The sequence below is a fragment of the Pangasianodon hypophthalmus genome, chromosome 1 (genome assembly GCF_027358585.1).
Source record: "Pangasianodon hypophthalmus isolate fPanHyp1 chromosome 1, fPanHyp1.pri, whole genome shotgun sequence".
Taxonomy (NCBI): Eukaryota; Metazoa; Chordata; class Actinopteri; order Siluriformes; family Pangasiidae; genus Pangasianodon; species Pangasianodon hypophthalmus.
In genome coordinates, this window is record NC_069710.1 from 28,283,757 (window position 1) to 28,299,849 (window position 16,093).

The following is a 16,093-nucleotide window of genomic DNA, read 5'->3' on the forward strand; positions in this document are numbered from 1 at the left end:
TGACTAAACTGGTGGATATGAGATTGCGCAAGCCGCGGGCTGTCTGATCTGACGACATGATGACTCGTAAGTGTAGGTAAGCGCTCATTAACAAATCATGTGTCATGTCTGCCTAGCAAAATCCCTGTACATGGAGTTCAAGCACTGCAGGGGGGGTGAAGTTCCCTACAAATAGAACGAAAAAAGAAAAATGTGAGAGAAAGAAAGAGAGAGAGAGGGGGAGAGGGCGGGAGAGAAAGGGGGAGGGAGGGAAAGAAGTATAATTACAGTAAGACAGAAAGTGGAGTCAGAGTGGAGAAGAGGAAGAAAGACAGAGTGTGTGTGTGTGTGTGTGTGTGTGAGAGAGAGAGAGAGAGAGAGAGAGAGAGCCCAGCCCACTTGTACAAAACCATTCACCTCGTGCATAGTGAGCAGTCCCAGAGCTCTACACTGCTTCCCCAGGGCTCATCCACAAGACGCCTGCCTTTCCCATCCAAACTTCTCAGAGACCCAGAAGCAAGAGAGAGAAAAGGAGAAAGAACACCTACAAGTGAAGCAACCGGCAGAACTATTCTTCCTCTTCAGTCATCACCTCTCGTCACAGCAGCTCTCCTCTTAGCAACAAGGATTACCATTTTTCAATCCTTTACTTGATTTTAGTAGGTCAAACTTTTTAAAAGTTTTAGGTCAAAACTTTTTTTTTTCTTTTTTTTTCAAACCTATCAGACTGAACACATCCACAGCTACAAGACAGGTAGTTCCTGGAGGGACATTTGATCAAGAGGAAAAAGTTTTTCTTTTTTTTTATTCTAGTTAGTTAGGCTGCTGTGGTCAGTTTGCATCATTTCTTCAGCCTCCTGCTCCAAGGATGACGCTCCTGCCTGCCATGAGTGTAGCACTGCTGCTCCTGGCTCACTGCTATTCACTTAATGCCATGGCCACCTCGGGCACCTTGGCATCCGCGCCCTCTTCACCATCGGACTGCCCCTCTTGTGCCATGGCACGGCTGCGGAGGAGTGGCACAGAAGCACTAATGGAGGAGGAGGAGGCGCAGCAGGATGTGGTGGAAGCGGTGAAGAGGCACATCCTCAGCATGCTGCACCTGCAGGATCGGCCCAACATCACACACCCAGTACCCCGCGCTGCCCTGCTCAATGCCATCCGCAAGGTCCATGTGGGCCGCGTGGCCAAGGACGGCAGCGTGCTGATCGACGACGAGCCTCACGGACGCCTCGAGGCCGAGAACAGTGAACAGACAGAAATTATCACCTTCGCCGAAGCTGGTGAGTCCTAATCTATCTCTCTCTCTCTCTCTTTCTCTCTCTCTCTCTCTCTCTCTGTCTGTGTGTGAGTACTTAGAATGAGCAAACTTGTACCTAAGGACAGCTGAGGACAAGACTTTTAACTTTATGTGAAAAAAACCTGTTGCCTCAAAGCAAGAGAGAATAGCTAGAAATGTGGTGCAGCCTTCCTCCTCCTCCTTCATAGAAATGTCCTGCTGCTTTATAGAATTGCTGATTATCAGGGAAACCCCACTGAGCTTCCCAGCCATAAACGCCACTTACCTGCAGACTGACAGGCTTCCCGAGGAGCCGTCTGCAGCTGGGAGAGGAAAAAAAAGGTGGCAGTTTTTGCGTCTGGGTTTTCAAAAGGAGCTGATAGAGCATTGTCAGACTCAGAGTGCTATTTAATAGTGCCTGTGATGCACAGAAACACAGGGTTCCTTTCTGAGTCACGTAGCAGAAGAGATAGATCCTCACAGAGCGACGTGACAGACATGATGTGCTGTAGTGCTTAGTGGATTTTTCATTCCTGAACAGCAGAGAGCAGAGCTACTATGTGAGCTCCCTGGTGAAGCGAACGACTGTTTGGTTATAATTAAGCTTGACATGCGGTTTAGAATTAAATTGGAACACAAAGAAGCAATGGAAAAGTTAATGAGACACAGGAGCAAACATAAGAGCAGTGCAAATAGCAGTCACTTCAAAACAGACCTGAAATTTCTACATCTTAGCCTAGGGTTTACATGAAGCTTTAAATGAGTGGAGACTCTGCAGGGATCCTTGAAGTACTTAAGTACCACACCAAAGCTGGAACAATAGTGTGATTTAAAAGACACATCCCTTTAAGGCATCCTTTTTCACTGAAGCCTAATACAGATTTGCTCTTGAAACTGAAACTTGAAACTGCAGAAATATGCACAAATAATGCACGTTGTTTTTACTAGACACTGTAGTCTTTATAGACAGACAGGTGACACACAGTCTGTGTTTACAGCACAGGAAGGAATGTCTGAGTGCTTGTGTGTGTGTAAGGGTTAAACAGCCAGGTTGTCGGGAAGCCTCTCATCATTCTCTCAAGTGCATTTTCTCTTTTAAGAGTGTCACTGTTGTGCAAACAGTCAGCTGCAAAACACTCTGAACAAGTCAGAGATCTTATTTTAAGTTGCAAAAGCAAACCTATAATACCATAATCCATGACAAGAGTCAAACTGAAATGCACAGCATGATCGCTTGTCTCGACGATTCCCTTCCACTCAACACAAATCGTTTCCATTCAGCGCTGCACTGCCTGCTTTACTTCACATTGCGATGTGAAATTGGACCCAGATGATCAGACATCCGCCAGCATCTGCACGCCAGCAAACCAGCCTAAAATAGACTTTAAAATTTCAATCAGATAATCAATATCCCTCATAGCACCTGACACTTATTACACTTATTACACTGTACATATACAAACCTGAAATAGAAGTCATATTTCCTTACACTTTCTCTCACCTTAAAAAACCTTACACTCTTTTACCTTACCTGTATAATCGAATTTGCTTTACGAGGTGTCTGAATTCCAGCATTTTGCACACATACCGGTTTAGACGAGCTGTTCTCAGAAGCGACCACAAGGGGGGATGCTATTGAGGAATCATGTGAAAGACCCTCACCATTCACAGAAAGCAGGAGCACGGAGTGAATGAGAAATTTATCCATTACAGCCACACAATACCTGGAGTGTGAGGAAAAACAAGGAAAAGGAATATCAAGGAAATGAAACTCGAATTTCTTGTTGCCATGGACACCCCATGCAAAACATTGTACAGTCTCTGTTTAGTGTAGTTTACATTCACCTCTTATGCTCTTTTACATGTTCAAACCCTGAGGCTAATTTTCTAGTAAAGTACAAAATTTATATTGTATAAATATAATATTGTGTTGAACTAATGTGAAGCACTTAATAGTTCCTTAAGGTTTAGAAGGATAAATTACTGGTCACACAGATGCCAGTGCATATGTGCATTTCTTCACATAGATGCTTACACTTATTCTCTCTCGTGCACACACACAGACACACACACACACATAGAGAGAGGGAGAGAGAGGGAGAGGGAGAGAGAGAGAGAGAGAGAGAGAGAGAGAGAATCCACACTTTTTGTGATGTTTTACCTTTAAAGATAGTAAGACTTTTTTATCAGTCATATACCATCCTCCTCTCTCTCATTCTCTCTCATTCTCTCTCTCTCTCTCTCTCACACACACACACACACACACACACACACACACTGGTGTTAACTTTAACGATAGATGTCAGTACATTAGTATTTACACCATGGCATGCTTTATCTGTTTTAGTCATATTATCCTCCTCTCCTACACACACACACACACACACAATCCCACATGCACATGGTCACCCCTGATGACTGCAGTGACTAACGTTATGATTGTAACCGATTCCTCACTGGCATCGTGCTTTAGAACTAGTGATTAAACATTTGGAAATTCAGCCTTCTCGTGATCAGATAACTGCTTATCTCAAAATCATAATTACTTTCACGCACAAATACACACATATTCGCCATATGTTATCCACTCAGTTTCTAGGTAATTCGAGGTCAAACAGGACCTTGATGTGGCTATCAGTATCCAGAGACAAGGACTTTATACAGTATGTAAGGACAGCAGAGACTTCAGCATGCTTACACTATGGTGAATTATTGCCTTTTAAAGCACAGTGCTGTTTATAGTACTAAAGCTTTCATGTAATATTTCATATATTTGTTGAAACACATCTCAAGGGCTGGTTTGTCATTAGTTTGAATTCATGTCCTCGAAGTTGTGTTAGTGTGTTTGTGTAAGAACACAACTACAAACGTGACTCCAGCGGCTCAGTTACAGGCTTGTGCCTTTTAAGACATTGTAGGAATTCACCGATTTGTAAACACCACTGACAAGAGCGAAGTACGCCAGAGCTTTGCCAACATATATATCTTAGGAATGTGTTGCTTCTCCTTGACTTTGTCATAGCGGAGGGCCAATCAATCTCATCTCAGCACAAGAGGTCGGAGAAAGAAAAATACAGCAGTTGGGTAGTTATCTTTCTCTGAGTCTCCAAAACAACAAGCTTTTATGTTTAATGCCATACACATGCAACAATAGCGAGAGAAAGAGAAGACTTTGGTTTACAGAAGCTATTCTGGTCCTGTGTGAAACTCATGCCAGGGAGCAAACAATCTGTAACCCAGCCGCTTGTTCCAAGAGCCTGTCCGCTGAAGATGTGACAAAGTCAGACCTCTATAAATATTTTCCCATATCTTTAGGGATGGCAAGATTAAAAATAAAACAACGGTTAGCTTGGGACTTGGGAACTTGGGTTTAGAGCTGTAGCTCTGGTAGGATGAGGAACATTCATAACATTCCTTACTAATGCACAGAGACTGTACAAAAACCATCTGTGTACCCAGAACATCGAAGAATATATTTCGTACGTAACCAGTGTGTGTGCACTGTTTGGGCTCTGCATGTGCTACTCAAGCGAGCTTGCTACATTTGTGAGACCTGACGTGTCACAAAACGATGACTCGACACTAATGCCTTTTCTGCTGTTTCTCTTTTTCTGTGCCCGTTTTGTCATTTAAGAGCTCTCATGATACCTCAATATCCGGCATTCCAGGCATTCTTGTCCATGACTATAATTATTACCAAAGAATCCCTATTAGTCACCAAGAAAGCTAGGAAGTTTATTTGCCTGTAATAAACATACGCTAGTGGAATATTTTGCAACTTGTTGTATGAAAAAAAGCTATAAGAAGTTAGTTAAAGAGAAGAACCTAACTTTGTTTTAGATCACTATTCAAGCTTTAGACTTCAGTCCCTTAAGCCAACAAGATCATCTTGCATTGGTGCATAAATCATAAAGTAGTGTGTTTTCTTATGAGTGTTTTCTTAGTGCATATTTCGCTATTAATAGTTCAGACCAATTTGAATAAACTCAGTAGATATGATTATTAGCAGGAATACAGTATGTATGACTGCAACTGATGTCTCAGACATATTCAGCTAAAGAATTCAGAGCATCCATGAGAAAACAAAAAATCAAGGCAAAAAGTATTAACTCTTTAATTTGCTGTATTTAAAAGAAAAACACAAAAGAAAGACATCTATCTCAAATCAAACATTGATTTGAGTCTATGATGGTAAATTAGTGCCTCTTTCACTGAAGCAAGAAACACTGGAAAACATTAGCTAAGGCTAACTATCTACAGCTTTATTGCTAATCTTTCAGTGTTTGTTAGCATGAAAAAACTGACAATACAAATAAGCTGAATGCTACAAAAGATAAGATGAGACAAGACTTTATTGATCACAAGGGGAAATCAGAGTTTTTTTATTTTTTTATTTAAAAAAAAATACATTTAAAGATAGCTAATAAATAGCGTTTACAATCCAAACTGCCTGTGTGTAGCAACAGACAGATTACAGTGATGGGTATTAGGTCACATTCTAGTTTAGAAGTTAGATAAATTCTGTGATTTTCTTTTGAAATATAGTAAAAGTGAAATGCACTAGGTGAAAGAAAACTCAAGTACAGATCCTTGTACAAAATTGTACTTTGTTACTTCCCTCCTTATACCTCAAGGAGTATTAGCATATCTTCATACAACATATGTTTGCGGATATACACAACTTGTTGTTTGTTTGGACCCAAAGACTAAAGCTTAGACACAGGTCCTCTATTTTTTCTGCATCAAACAAACATAAGTTGAAGTTGAAGCTGTTGCACTCATTGGTAACTGACAGCAGATGATCCACAGTTGTTTGTGTGATTGGTCGATGGCTTGCAGATGCCAGCTTTAACAGATGAACAGTTCAGTTTGTCTCTCAGATCCAGGAAGGGGGCATGCATGGTCGCAGGCTAATCCTGAAACGGATATAATCATTAAGATCGAAGCGATAGCGATTGAGTCATGGCTACATCGTGGCTTTGCATACAGCAACCTTATGTGTTTTTTAGCCTGTGTGCAAATCCAGGCAATTGCAAGTAATTTATATCACTCTGTCACATTAAGATCTGATTATTCTGCATCTTTCAAAAAGGAAGCTTTTCTATAACATGATGTTACTGCTTTGTGAGAGTGTCTCCCTCTTATAAACTCCAGAGTTAGAGTTAGTGAAAGGGACATTTGACATTTGAATCAAGGGTAAGAGAATAGATCGGCCACAATAGCAGCGAGTGAGGGGCACCAGGCTGAGGGGTCAAAAGGTTAAAAAAAAAAGTGCAGGAAATTGGGGTTGATAGGCTGCGCATTAGGGATCAAGGGTAAAGACTTGATTCTGGTCATCATTAGTTCCTCAATGGTGTCAATCGGTTTGCACTAGTTATAATGTAGGAGATGAATCTGGATGCCACAGCATAAAAAATATAATTAATAATAAAGTGAACACTTCTTCTACTTGTGAAGATTATGCTTATGATACCTTTGGGAAACTGGGATTTACTTCTGAGCTCTAATGCTAATGGAATAGCGTCCACAAACACTTAAGAGACAGCACTATAACCACACTGTATGTTTAGGACGGTTAAAAAAGGAATCTGTTTGTTTTTGTTTAAACATTTCATACCATTGCTTACTTCAGTTTGAAGCTTGACTAAAAATCTGCTCTAAAAAAAGCTTGTGGAAAGTTTCATTCACAGCAAATTAAAAATATATAAGGCCTAGAAATATGTAGCAGACATAAAAGGAGAATGTGAGTTTATGGACAGTGTTACTTTTGTTCACTGGTTACTTGAATTTGGCATCTTAATACACTCATACCAGAGTTGTTTAGTCTCTAAAATTTGTCCTCATAGTTGGCACGACCACATTAAATTTTGAAATATGCTGTCTGGTATTGCAGTCAAGGAAGCCAACTTACACACACCAACACATCGTTATAGCATTTTATAGCTCAGTTTAGTTCATGGCTGGTGAAAGCAGAAAATAGGTCACGCATCAAATTTATAAAGAGGTACTGGAAAGAAGTACAGTCCTTGTATGATGATATCTGCTCACGGGTTTTTGTGTCAAGGCTGACCAGCCTTGGTTATTTTTGGGGTATCCTTTGCAAAATCTCAGATGTGTGGTCGAGTTGTTCACTAGCCCAGACCTTAACCGGAAACATTCATGTCAAAGCATCTGTCACTAGTGAGCCAGCGAGTTCTCCAAGCCCTCCCTGTAAGCCGCAATCTCTTTGCAACAATCAAGCCAGTCTTTGCTCGCAGACTAAAACTGTTTCCTTTAATCAGTACTGTCAACAAATTAGCTCAAGACGAATCACATCTCCTCATTACAATCATCCCCAGGAGGAGAACATACACAAAGACCATCCACAGGATAGGCATCTCCTTACAGCCTCTTACAACCTCTCTGACTCTGAGGTTTTTGTTTTAGCTCTGCAAAATTTGTCTTTCGGGTTTGGTGCATTGGGTCATAAGAAGCTATACAATATGACAGGAGGCCAACAAGGAGATCAAAGAGTATGATCCCCCCGCCTCCACCCCAACACCACCTCCCAAAGGTAAACTAGATAGAGATGAGGATTAGAGAACGCATTATCCAAAGCCGTGTTTAAAGAACAGTTGTCCCCCCTACACACCTCTTTAAGTTCCCAGGTGATCCTATATTGCTCCCTCCTCCCTGTTTGAAGACATGGATGGGGGGGAGAAGGAGAAGAATGTGTAAATGTTATTTTCCATCTTTGTGTGGGGGACAGCTGTGCAAACTACACTCTCGTGGTTACACCGGTGTTTATTGTTGAGGGATTATTGTACGTCTTTCAGCTCAGAGGGTTTTTTTCTTTCTTTCTCCCTCTCTCTCACAAACGTATTGAGAATCATGTGGAGCGAGGCTGCTTCCATACGCTCTCCTACTCAGCCAGGTGGGGGGTAGTTCTCTGTGTAGGCCCAAGCCCTTGCTGAGGAAGAGCTAGAGCTGGGTTTACTCATCTTACCGAAAGCTAACACTGCGCCATTCTTTCATAGACCACAGATTAAAAAGGAAACAATGAGCTAGCCGATGCTGGAAAAGCCCATTATTTTTAGATTCCGTTCATGAAGCGATTCTGTGTTTGGACAGATGGAACTTGGGATGTGTAAACACATACACATACCCACACACACGCACACACAAACTGACATCATTGTTATTATGTTGTAATCCTATAAATATGCAGCAGTGTACAATAGAGATTGGATTAAATAATGTTCATCCACACTTCATAGATGTACAACTTTCCCATCAACTTAGGGTATATTTAACTCTAAGTTAAAAACCAAACCATAACTCACCCTTTGTAACCACTGTGTTTTACTATAAGATTTACAGCAGTGTCAGTTTACAAGCGATTGTGGAAGACTCTGTAACAGACCTCATAATTTACAGCCAGACACATCATCCAGCGACAGCTTAAAGCTCCTGACAAAAGTCCTTTTTTTCTTAAGATTTGTCTCAGTAAGTGGAGGGAATTCATTTAAAAGTTGGCCACTGATCCACAATGTGAAATGTTCCAGAGACCTCGGCTATGTCTGTAAAATGCAGTGGATCAAAGCCAGTGTGAGACTCTTTCTCTGATCCACAGAGAGAGCAAGTTATTGAAAACATGCCACATTGAAGCCCGCAGTTGGACACCATGTACTGCATGTTGTCATGGCCATCATGTGTTACTGTACTCGGCTATTATGTGTTAGTGTATTTCCATTTCAAGGTGGGATAGACAAGGCAGAGTTAAATGGGAGGGACATTGTGTGTGTGTGTGTGTGCGTGTGCACGTGTGTGCGTGTTTGTGATGTGTTCAGAACTGATTCAAATTTCTGCCTTTGATATATTGAAAAGGGGTGTCATTTAAAAAGCTGGTTGTTGCTCTAATCCTGGTGAGCTGGTCAGTCCTGAACTGTGGCGTCACTGCCATAACTACAAAGCTCAAACACTCTACTGATGCTACCACTCCCAGACAGTGCCATCTTTGATGTGGTTGGTTCCAAGACTGCAGAATTAAACAACCTCCCATTCATTTGAAAATAGCTAATTTAACTAATGACCTGGTTTTTTGCTCCTCCTCTTGTTTCCTTCCTCAGGTGAAACCCCAGGTCTGATAAACTTCCTCATCTCTAAAGAGGGTTACGAGATGTCTGTGGTGGAGCAGGCCAATGTCTGGATCTTCCTGCGGCTTCCAAAGGGCAACCGCACCCGCGCAAATGTCACCATTCGACTGCTCCTGCAGCAGCCGGGCTCTGGGGAGAAGCTGGTGGCTGAGAAAGCAGTTGACACTAGACGCAGCGGCTGGCACACTTTCCCCATGGCATCTAGTATGCAGTCTCTGCTGGAACAGGGCATAAGTGCACTGAACCTGCGTGTCTCGTGCCCATCATGTGCCGATGCCCGTGCTACACCGGTCCTGGTGACTCCTGGAGGAGGAGGAGAGCGAGAACAGTCTCACCGGCCCTTTCTGATGGCTGTGGTGCGTCAAATGGAGGAGAACGGGCCAAGACGGCGCCGCAAGCGTGGCCTGGAATGCGATGGCAAGGTACGTGTGTGCTGCAAGCGTCAGTTCTACGTCAATTTCAAAGACATTGGCTGGAACGACTGGATCATTGCACCGACTGGCTACCACGCCAACTACTGTGAGGGTGAGTGCCCGAGCCATGTGGCCAGCATCACAGGCTCAGCACTTTCCTTCCATTCCACTGTCATCAACCACTACCGCATGCGCGGTTACAGCCCCTTCACTAGCATCAGGTCGTGTTGTGTCCCCACGCGCCTCCGTGCCATGTCTATGCTCTACTACAATGAGGAGCAGAAGATTGTCAAGAAGGACATCCAAAACATGATTGTGGAGGAGTGTGGCTGCTCATAAGACAAAAAATTACTAAAGACATACAAAGACAAGCATAAGAGCAGGGAAGGACAGTACAGAGTGCCGAGTTTGGCTTGTAGGCCAGGGTGGGGAGGGAACAGGGACCAGTGCCCTAATGGCAAGGACTTGGGCAAAAAGAAAAAGGAGTGAGGTGAAGGGATGAGGGAAAGAGCTTGAAAGAGCTCTCTTCATCTCTCTATCACACTCAGACTCCCATACAACGACGGGCCTCTCTCTCAACACGGTGGCTGCTTGAACTTGGCCGTCTGAAAATCCAGGGGGTATCTATAGCTTGGAGCAGTTTCTGTGGCACTTTCAAAAGAAAAAAATGAATATATAATATATTTTTGCTACAAAGCTGAGGGAAAGGGGTGAGATGATATTTATGCGAGCGAGAGTGCAGTGCGGTCACTCCAAACATGCCCCGCATAAGGAGTGACCATGATGATGAGGTGCCTGAAAAAACAAATCTCAAAACTATGCAACTTGTCAAGTATTAAGAATTATTTTTCATTGATGTGTTGTTTTGGTTAACTATTTACTTTTACAAACTAAAAAAAAAGGAAGTTGACTTTTTATACTTTTCTGAAAGTATATTTGTGTCTTATGTGTGTTTGTATGTGTACATGTATGTGTGTGTGTGTGTGTGTGTGCGCGTGTGTGTGTTGTTGAGAGATACTTGAAAGAAGTTTGACGGGCTGCTGGAACCAAACATTTCTGTTTATTATTATTATTATTATTATTATTATTCTAATTATTATAACTTTATGTTAATAATATTATTGTTTTTCTTTCCTTTTTATTATTTTAAAAATGAGACGTTACGAACGTTTACAGTTTGCACTATACCATCATCATAGCCACATATACAAATGGTATTTAGCGAAAGACAAGAAGCACTTCAAAACGGACAAAATTTCATTAGCGTACGTTTGACCAGGTGAGGAAAAGTGAGAATGATGGGTTAGGAATGATGAGGAGTGAGGAAGAGAAAAACCCTGTACACACCTGCATTGTGTTGTTTTTAATTTTATAATTAAACACCAAAGACTTTAAGTTTGTTTTTTTTAACTATATACATATGTTTTTTTTCTTTTCTTTTTTTTTCCGAGAACAATCTTTCACAAAGACATCCAGGTCAAACCCAAGCAAATGCCCTGAATGACTGATCCATCCCATAATAATTCTCAATCTTTTGTGCTTTTTTTGCACTGCTGCACTCTCCATGTGTGTTTAGCCATCTAAATGTTAAACACAGCACTTAAACCAACATTTTTGAGTTTTCTTCTTGCTTTTTTTTGTAATGAAAATGAATGTGCAGCGCTGATATTTAAAGAAATTGGGAGATGACTTGCTGAATTATCTGTTAGGTATTTATAAAATAATTCACCAAATATTGGAAGGACCCTGTATGACCCAAACAATGTCACCATTTTATTTTACAGATGTTAATTTTTTTTTCTCCTAAAAACAGTTAACTGCAATGTTTTAAAAAAAAAATGAAGCAACTATTTAGCATAAAAATGCTTAATACATGAGAAAAGCTTATTGTCAGGATGTGTGTGAATGCATACAAAAAAAAACAATAGTAAGAAAATAAATCAAAAAAGAGAAAAATGTCAAATCTAGAAAAAATAAAAAATAAAATATGTGGTATATGTTTTTGTTTTTCTTCATGCAGACAAAAAAAAATGACACTGAAAGAAGTGGATTAAGACTAAAAGTAGATATATATTTTTATTCTGTATATATGGAAGTTAAAATACCAATATGTTGCATTGCTTTGTTGTACAAAAATGTGCTTGTGTTTTTTTAACCTAATTTATTTTACAGTATTTTCCCTATTTTTTGCTTCACCATTAAAGTTACAAGGTTGTACACTAAAATAGATGTGTTGTTTGTTATTTTTGGTTGGGAGCAATTTGGTGCAAAAAGTCCTAGCATGAAGCCGAAGATGTGGCCACAGTAAAGAGATGCTCTGCATGCTCAATCCACTTCAGCTCCATCTACACTTAACTGGACCACATACCCAACTCACAAAATGGTCCACACCAAATATCACACTAAAATGCATCACTTTAATCTTTTTTTTCACTACAACTTACACTAGCACTTTTTTTTAACTGTCCAGCTAAATCTAATGAAGCCTGGTGGAAACTATTTACTCCTGATTCCTTCAATCTTCCAGGGTAATTAAACAGTACTATACTCTTAGGAAAAAATAGTTCCTTAAGGGCTCTTTGGATTGTTACTGCTTTTATCTTCATTAAAGGGCTCTACTTTTTTCTAAAAGAGAAATGATCTGTTATAAGGTTATCTGGGTTCTCCCAGAGGGAAACTGAGGAAACGTTTAGAGTATCACTTCAACACAAGAAATCCTCTATACTTTTAGAAAAAAAAGTGAATCTAAAAAAGGTCTTTGGGGGTCCTTGTGGGTATCCTTAAAATTCCTGTATAGAACCTTAAAACTATCTTTTGTAGAAGCATTTTAATTCAATTCAGTTCAGTTTCATTTTAAAAAGCACTTTTAACAGTGGACATTGTCACAAAGCTAAAATCATTTTAGCTAAGGACACTTAACAATCCAAAGAACCATTGAAGGGCACTTAAAATGTATGGTACACTATAATTAAAATGATTAAAATGACTAGCAGAAAAAAGTTTCCTCAAGGTCTCTTTAGATTGTTACCTGTTTTAGATTTATATAGAGGGGTTCTACTTGGTAAAAGGGAAACCGCCTAAGGTTCTACATAAAACCTTTAATAGTTCTCGTTATTCAACCCAAGAATCCTCCTACTAACTCTACAGTTTTGGAAAAAAATAAAAAGGTTGAATTTAGAAAACTTAAGGGCTTATGGTTGTCCTTCAGGGAAATCCCTAAAGGCCTGAATGCGTCCATATCAAAAAAGGTTCCAAATAGAACCACTTTAGAAAGCTAAAATCCATTAACTATCCAGCTACCCAATGACTAGTACATTCATAGAATAAAAAGTTGCTTAAGGGCTGCTTGGATCATTGCCGCTCATAACTCTATCAAAGGGTTCTACTTGGTATATTTTTCTAAAAGTATATCCTTATACTGTTATTAGGTTTTACATAAATCCTTTAAAGGTTCTCCCAGTGGGACAAACTGATTAACCATTTAGAGTATACAATCACTTCACAAAAAACCCTAAAAAATCCTATTAAGAGAGCTACACATTTAGAAAAATGATTGAATTTAGAACCCTTAAGCAATTGTCTTTAGGAACCCTTAAGGTTGTCTTTCTGGGGAATCCTTAGAGGTATTATATAGTACCTTACAACTGAATATCAAAAAGCTTTCCATGTAGACCCCTTTTAAAAAGCAATGAACTTGGGATAGGAACCCCACAGAGACTCTAGATCTTTTGTAGCCTTAAATGAAAATTTTCTATGTATGTTTACTATGGAAAGACTCATACTAAAGGTACTAAGGATACTAATGGTACAAGCAAAATATGATAAGGCCACATAAACTTAGTTTAAGCCCAAAAATATTAGATTTATTAGATTCTTAAATCTATAGATTAGATTTTTACATCAATCTTTGGTTAACAATGCTATGGAAACAAAGGGAAGGGGTTCATAATACATTTTCCTCTTTGAAAATGATAACAGTCAAAAGTCAGTGATGTGTGAAAACAAAAGAAGAAAAACATTGTGTTCTATTTAGCCATGATTGAAAATAGGCCCCATATATTAGCATTGGAAACAATAACCATGTGCTCTGAGTGCTGAAGGCACCTATATACTTGTCTAGTATAAATGTGTTGTACTAGTTTAGGCAACATGGCTTTAATAGTAGCACACTGCAACTTCAAAGGAGCTCCTCAATTATAAAAAAATCTCCAGTGGCCACTAAGGAAACAGTCCCAAACCACATACGAGGAGGATGACAGTTTACATGTTAAATTGGCATGATTATCTGCACACAAAACCAGATGGCTACTATATTAAGAGTTTTGCATGCAAAAGTTGAGCGAAGCCGTGGTGGTTCGTAGGAAGTGAACTAGCCATGCCAGTCTTCTAGCCACTGATCAAACAGCGCTGACACACTTCAAAACATCCTCTTGAGGAAGACGAACACCCAAACACACACACACATACACGCACACGTGCAAAACATAACATTTATAAAACTGACACATAGGCAGTTAGTGCAGCTAGCTTAAGATGGTATAAGGCAATGTTTCTTAGCGACTGCTTAAAAATAGAGCTGCCTTAAGCTAATGACAGAGGGGGACACCGAAATGGCTGACAGATGATAATACTCCTTCAGGAGCCGATCAAAGGGCACGACAAACCAAATGTGCAGGAGTTCCCTTTGAGGAAAGGACTGTGCAGGCAGGAGACCACAGGATGGTCATTCATTTAGAGTACACACTCGTTCCCACACAATTTAATTCTCCTCAGCATGCTAAGAGTTACAGCAACAATCAGTATAGTGCTGCTTTTTGTGAAAAAGAAAAAGCCTCAGTTCATTAGTTTTGACGGCTCTGGTTCTGGAGGTTTTCTCTCAGAGACATTATATGGTGTTATGCTGTAGACTTTGTTCATCAACCTAATTAGAGTTGATTGTATTTGTTAAACAGTTTCAGTGTCTTGACCTCAGTCTCAACAAAAATAAAGCAGTGGAATACATTGGTTTGGCATCATTCATACTGGCTGAAACTGCAGGCCAACAATACCTGTGAACATCGGCTGACAATGAGAATCTGAATATAAGTCTAAATTGGGAAAGTAGAGGAAACAATGGCAGTTTGTGTGTATGTGTGTTTGAGGAGGGGGAGCGGGGGTGTTGTGCAAGGTGTTGGTTCAACATCCCAAACAAAGCAAAGATGAATGATCTACACAGTGCTTGAAGACACACACTGTAATTACATGACATGGTTGCTAACAGCAGCCAGGATTTTGGAAACTTTTACAAGCATAAGCTAAGTGGATCCAGTTTGTACAGTATTAGAAAAAATCATTTGGGATATGTTTCATTTGGCAGCTGGCAATGGGAGTGGCTAGTGGGTGCTTTCCATTTTTTAAATGTTTTTAAATGACAATTTTCAAATTTCTATGAATTTTTTATTTCAGCATTTGCAGTAGATTTGCTGTATATAACAGTGTATATACAGTTTTTTCCCGATTTATTCTGAAATAGAAAAAGTTGCTAAAATGGCTTTGAACTTTCATTACACTTTGAGATTGCAATGGCTTTGAAATTCAATGAGGGTTAAAAATGAGGAAGAAGATCCTTTCCTCATTGTCCTCTCTGATTATCTATTAAGGTTAAAGGTTAATGGTTGAAAGATGATGAGAACTAAATTTCAATAAAATATGTACCATCACATAAATTAAATAAAGGTAAGGTGACCCTAATCAAATTTACTTTGAAAGAAAAGAACTAACCAAGGTCTGTGCGATTAGCTGACGGTCAGGACCCACATCAAATACAACTTATTAAGAGCACAAAAAATAACTTGTGACCTTAGTATTATAAAATTTTTTTTTCAGAAGACACATTCCATATACCTATTATATTTGTGATATTTGTGAAACTTTCGTTTAAGACATTTTTCATAGCAAAGGTGGCCACTGAACTGGTTCCATGAAAAGACAAGAAAGGAAAGGTTAAGAGTGAGATTCATGTTAAATGATTGTGCTAGACCATACATTTCTCTAAAGTCCGGGAATAAGCATATGAAGACAAAGCCCCTATTAGCACCAAACCAATATATAACTAATAGCAATTTCTCTTATTCAGACATGATGTGTGCAAGATCTAGTTGCCTAAGATTTTTACCTCATTTTCTCCCAAGTTAGCACTCCCTTTTTCTCTAAGAGCAACCTACTCAGGAAGTTAAAAGACTAAAATGTATTTCCCAGAGGCACAGCAACTCGCTTGCAGTACTGCTATCTTGCAAGCACCTGAGTAG

General features: G+C 39.8%; 1 protein-coding gene across 1 annotated transcript; it reads left to right on the top strand.

Annotated features, from left to right (window-relative positions):
- Positions 1-255: 255 nt before the first annotated feature.
- Positions 256-15,174, top strand: inhbaa (inhibin subunit beta Aa). Its single transcript, XM_026944883.3, has 2 exons — positions 256-1,262; positions 9,367-15,174. Exons 1-2 carry the CDS (start codon positions 848-850, stop codon positions 10,143-10,145), a joined length of 1,194 nt encoding a protein of 397 aa, XP_026800684.1. The 5' UTR covers positions 256-847; the 3' UTR covers positions 10,146-15,174.
- Positions 15,175-16,093: the final 919 nt, after the last annotated feature.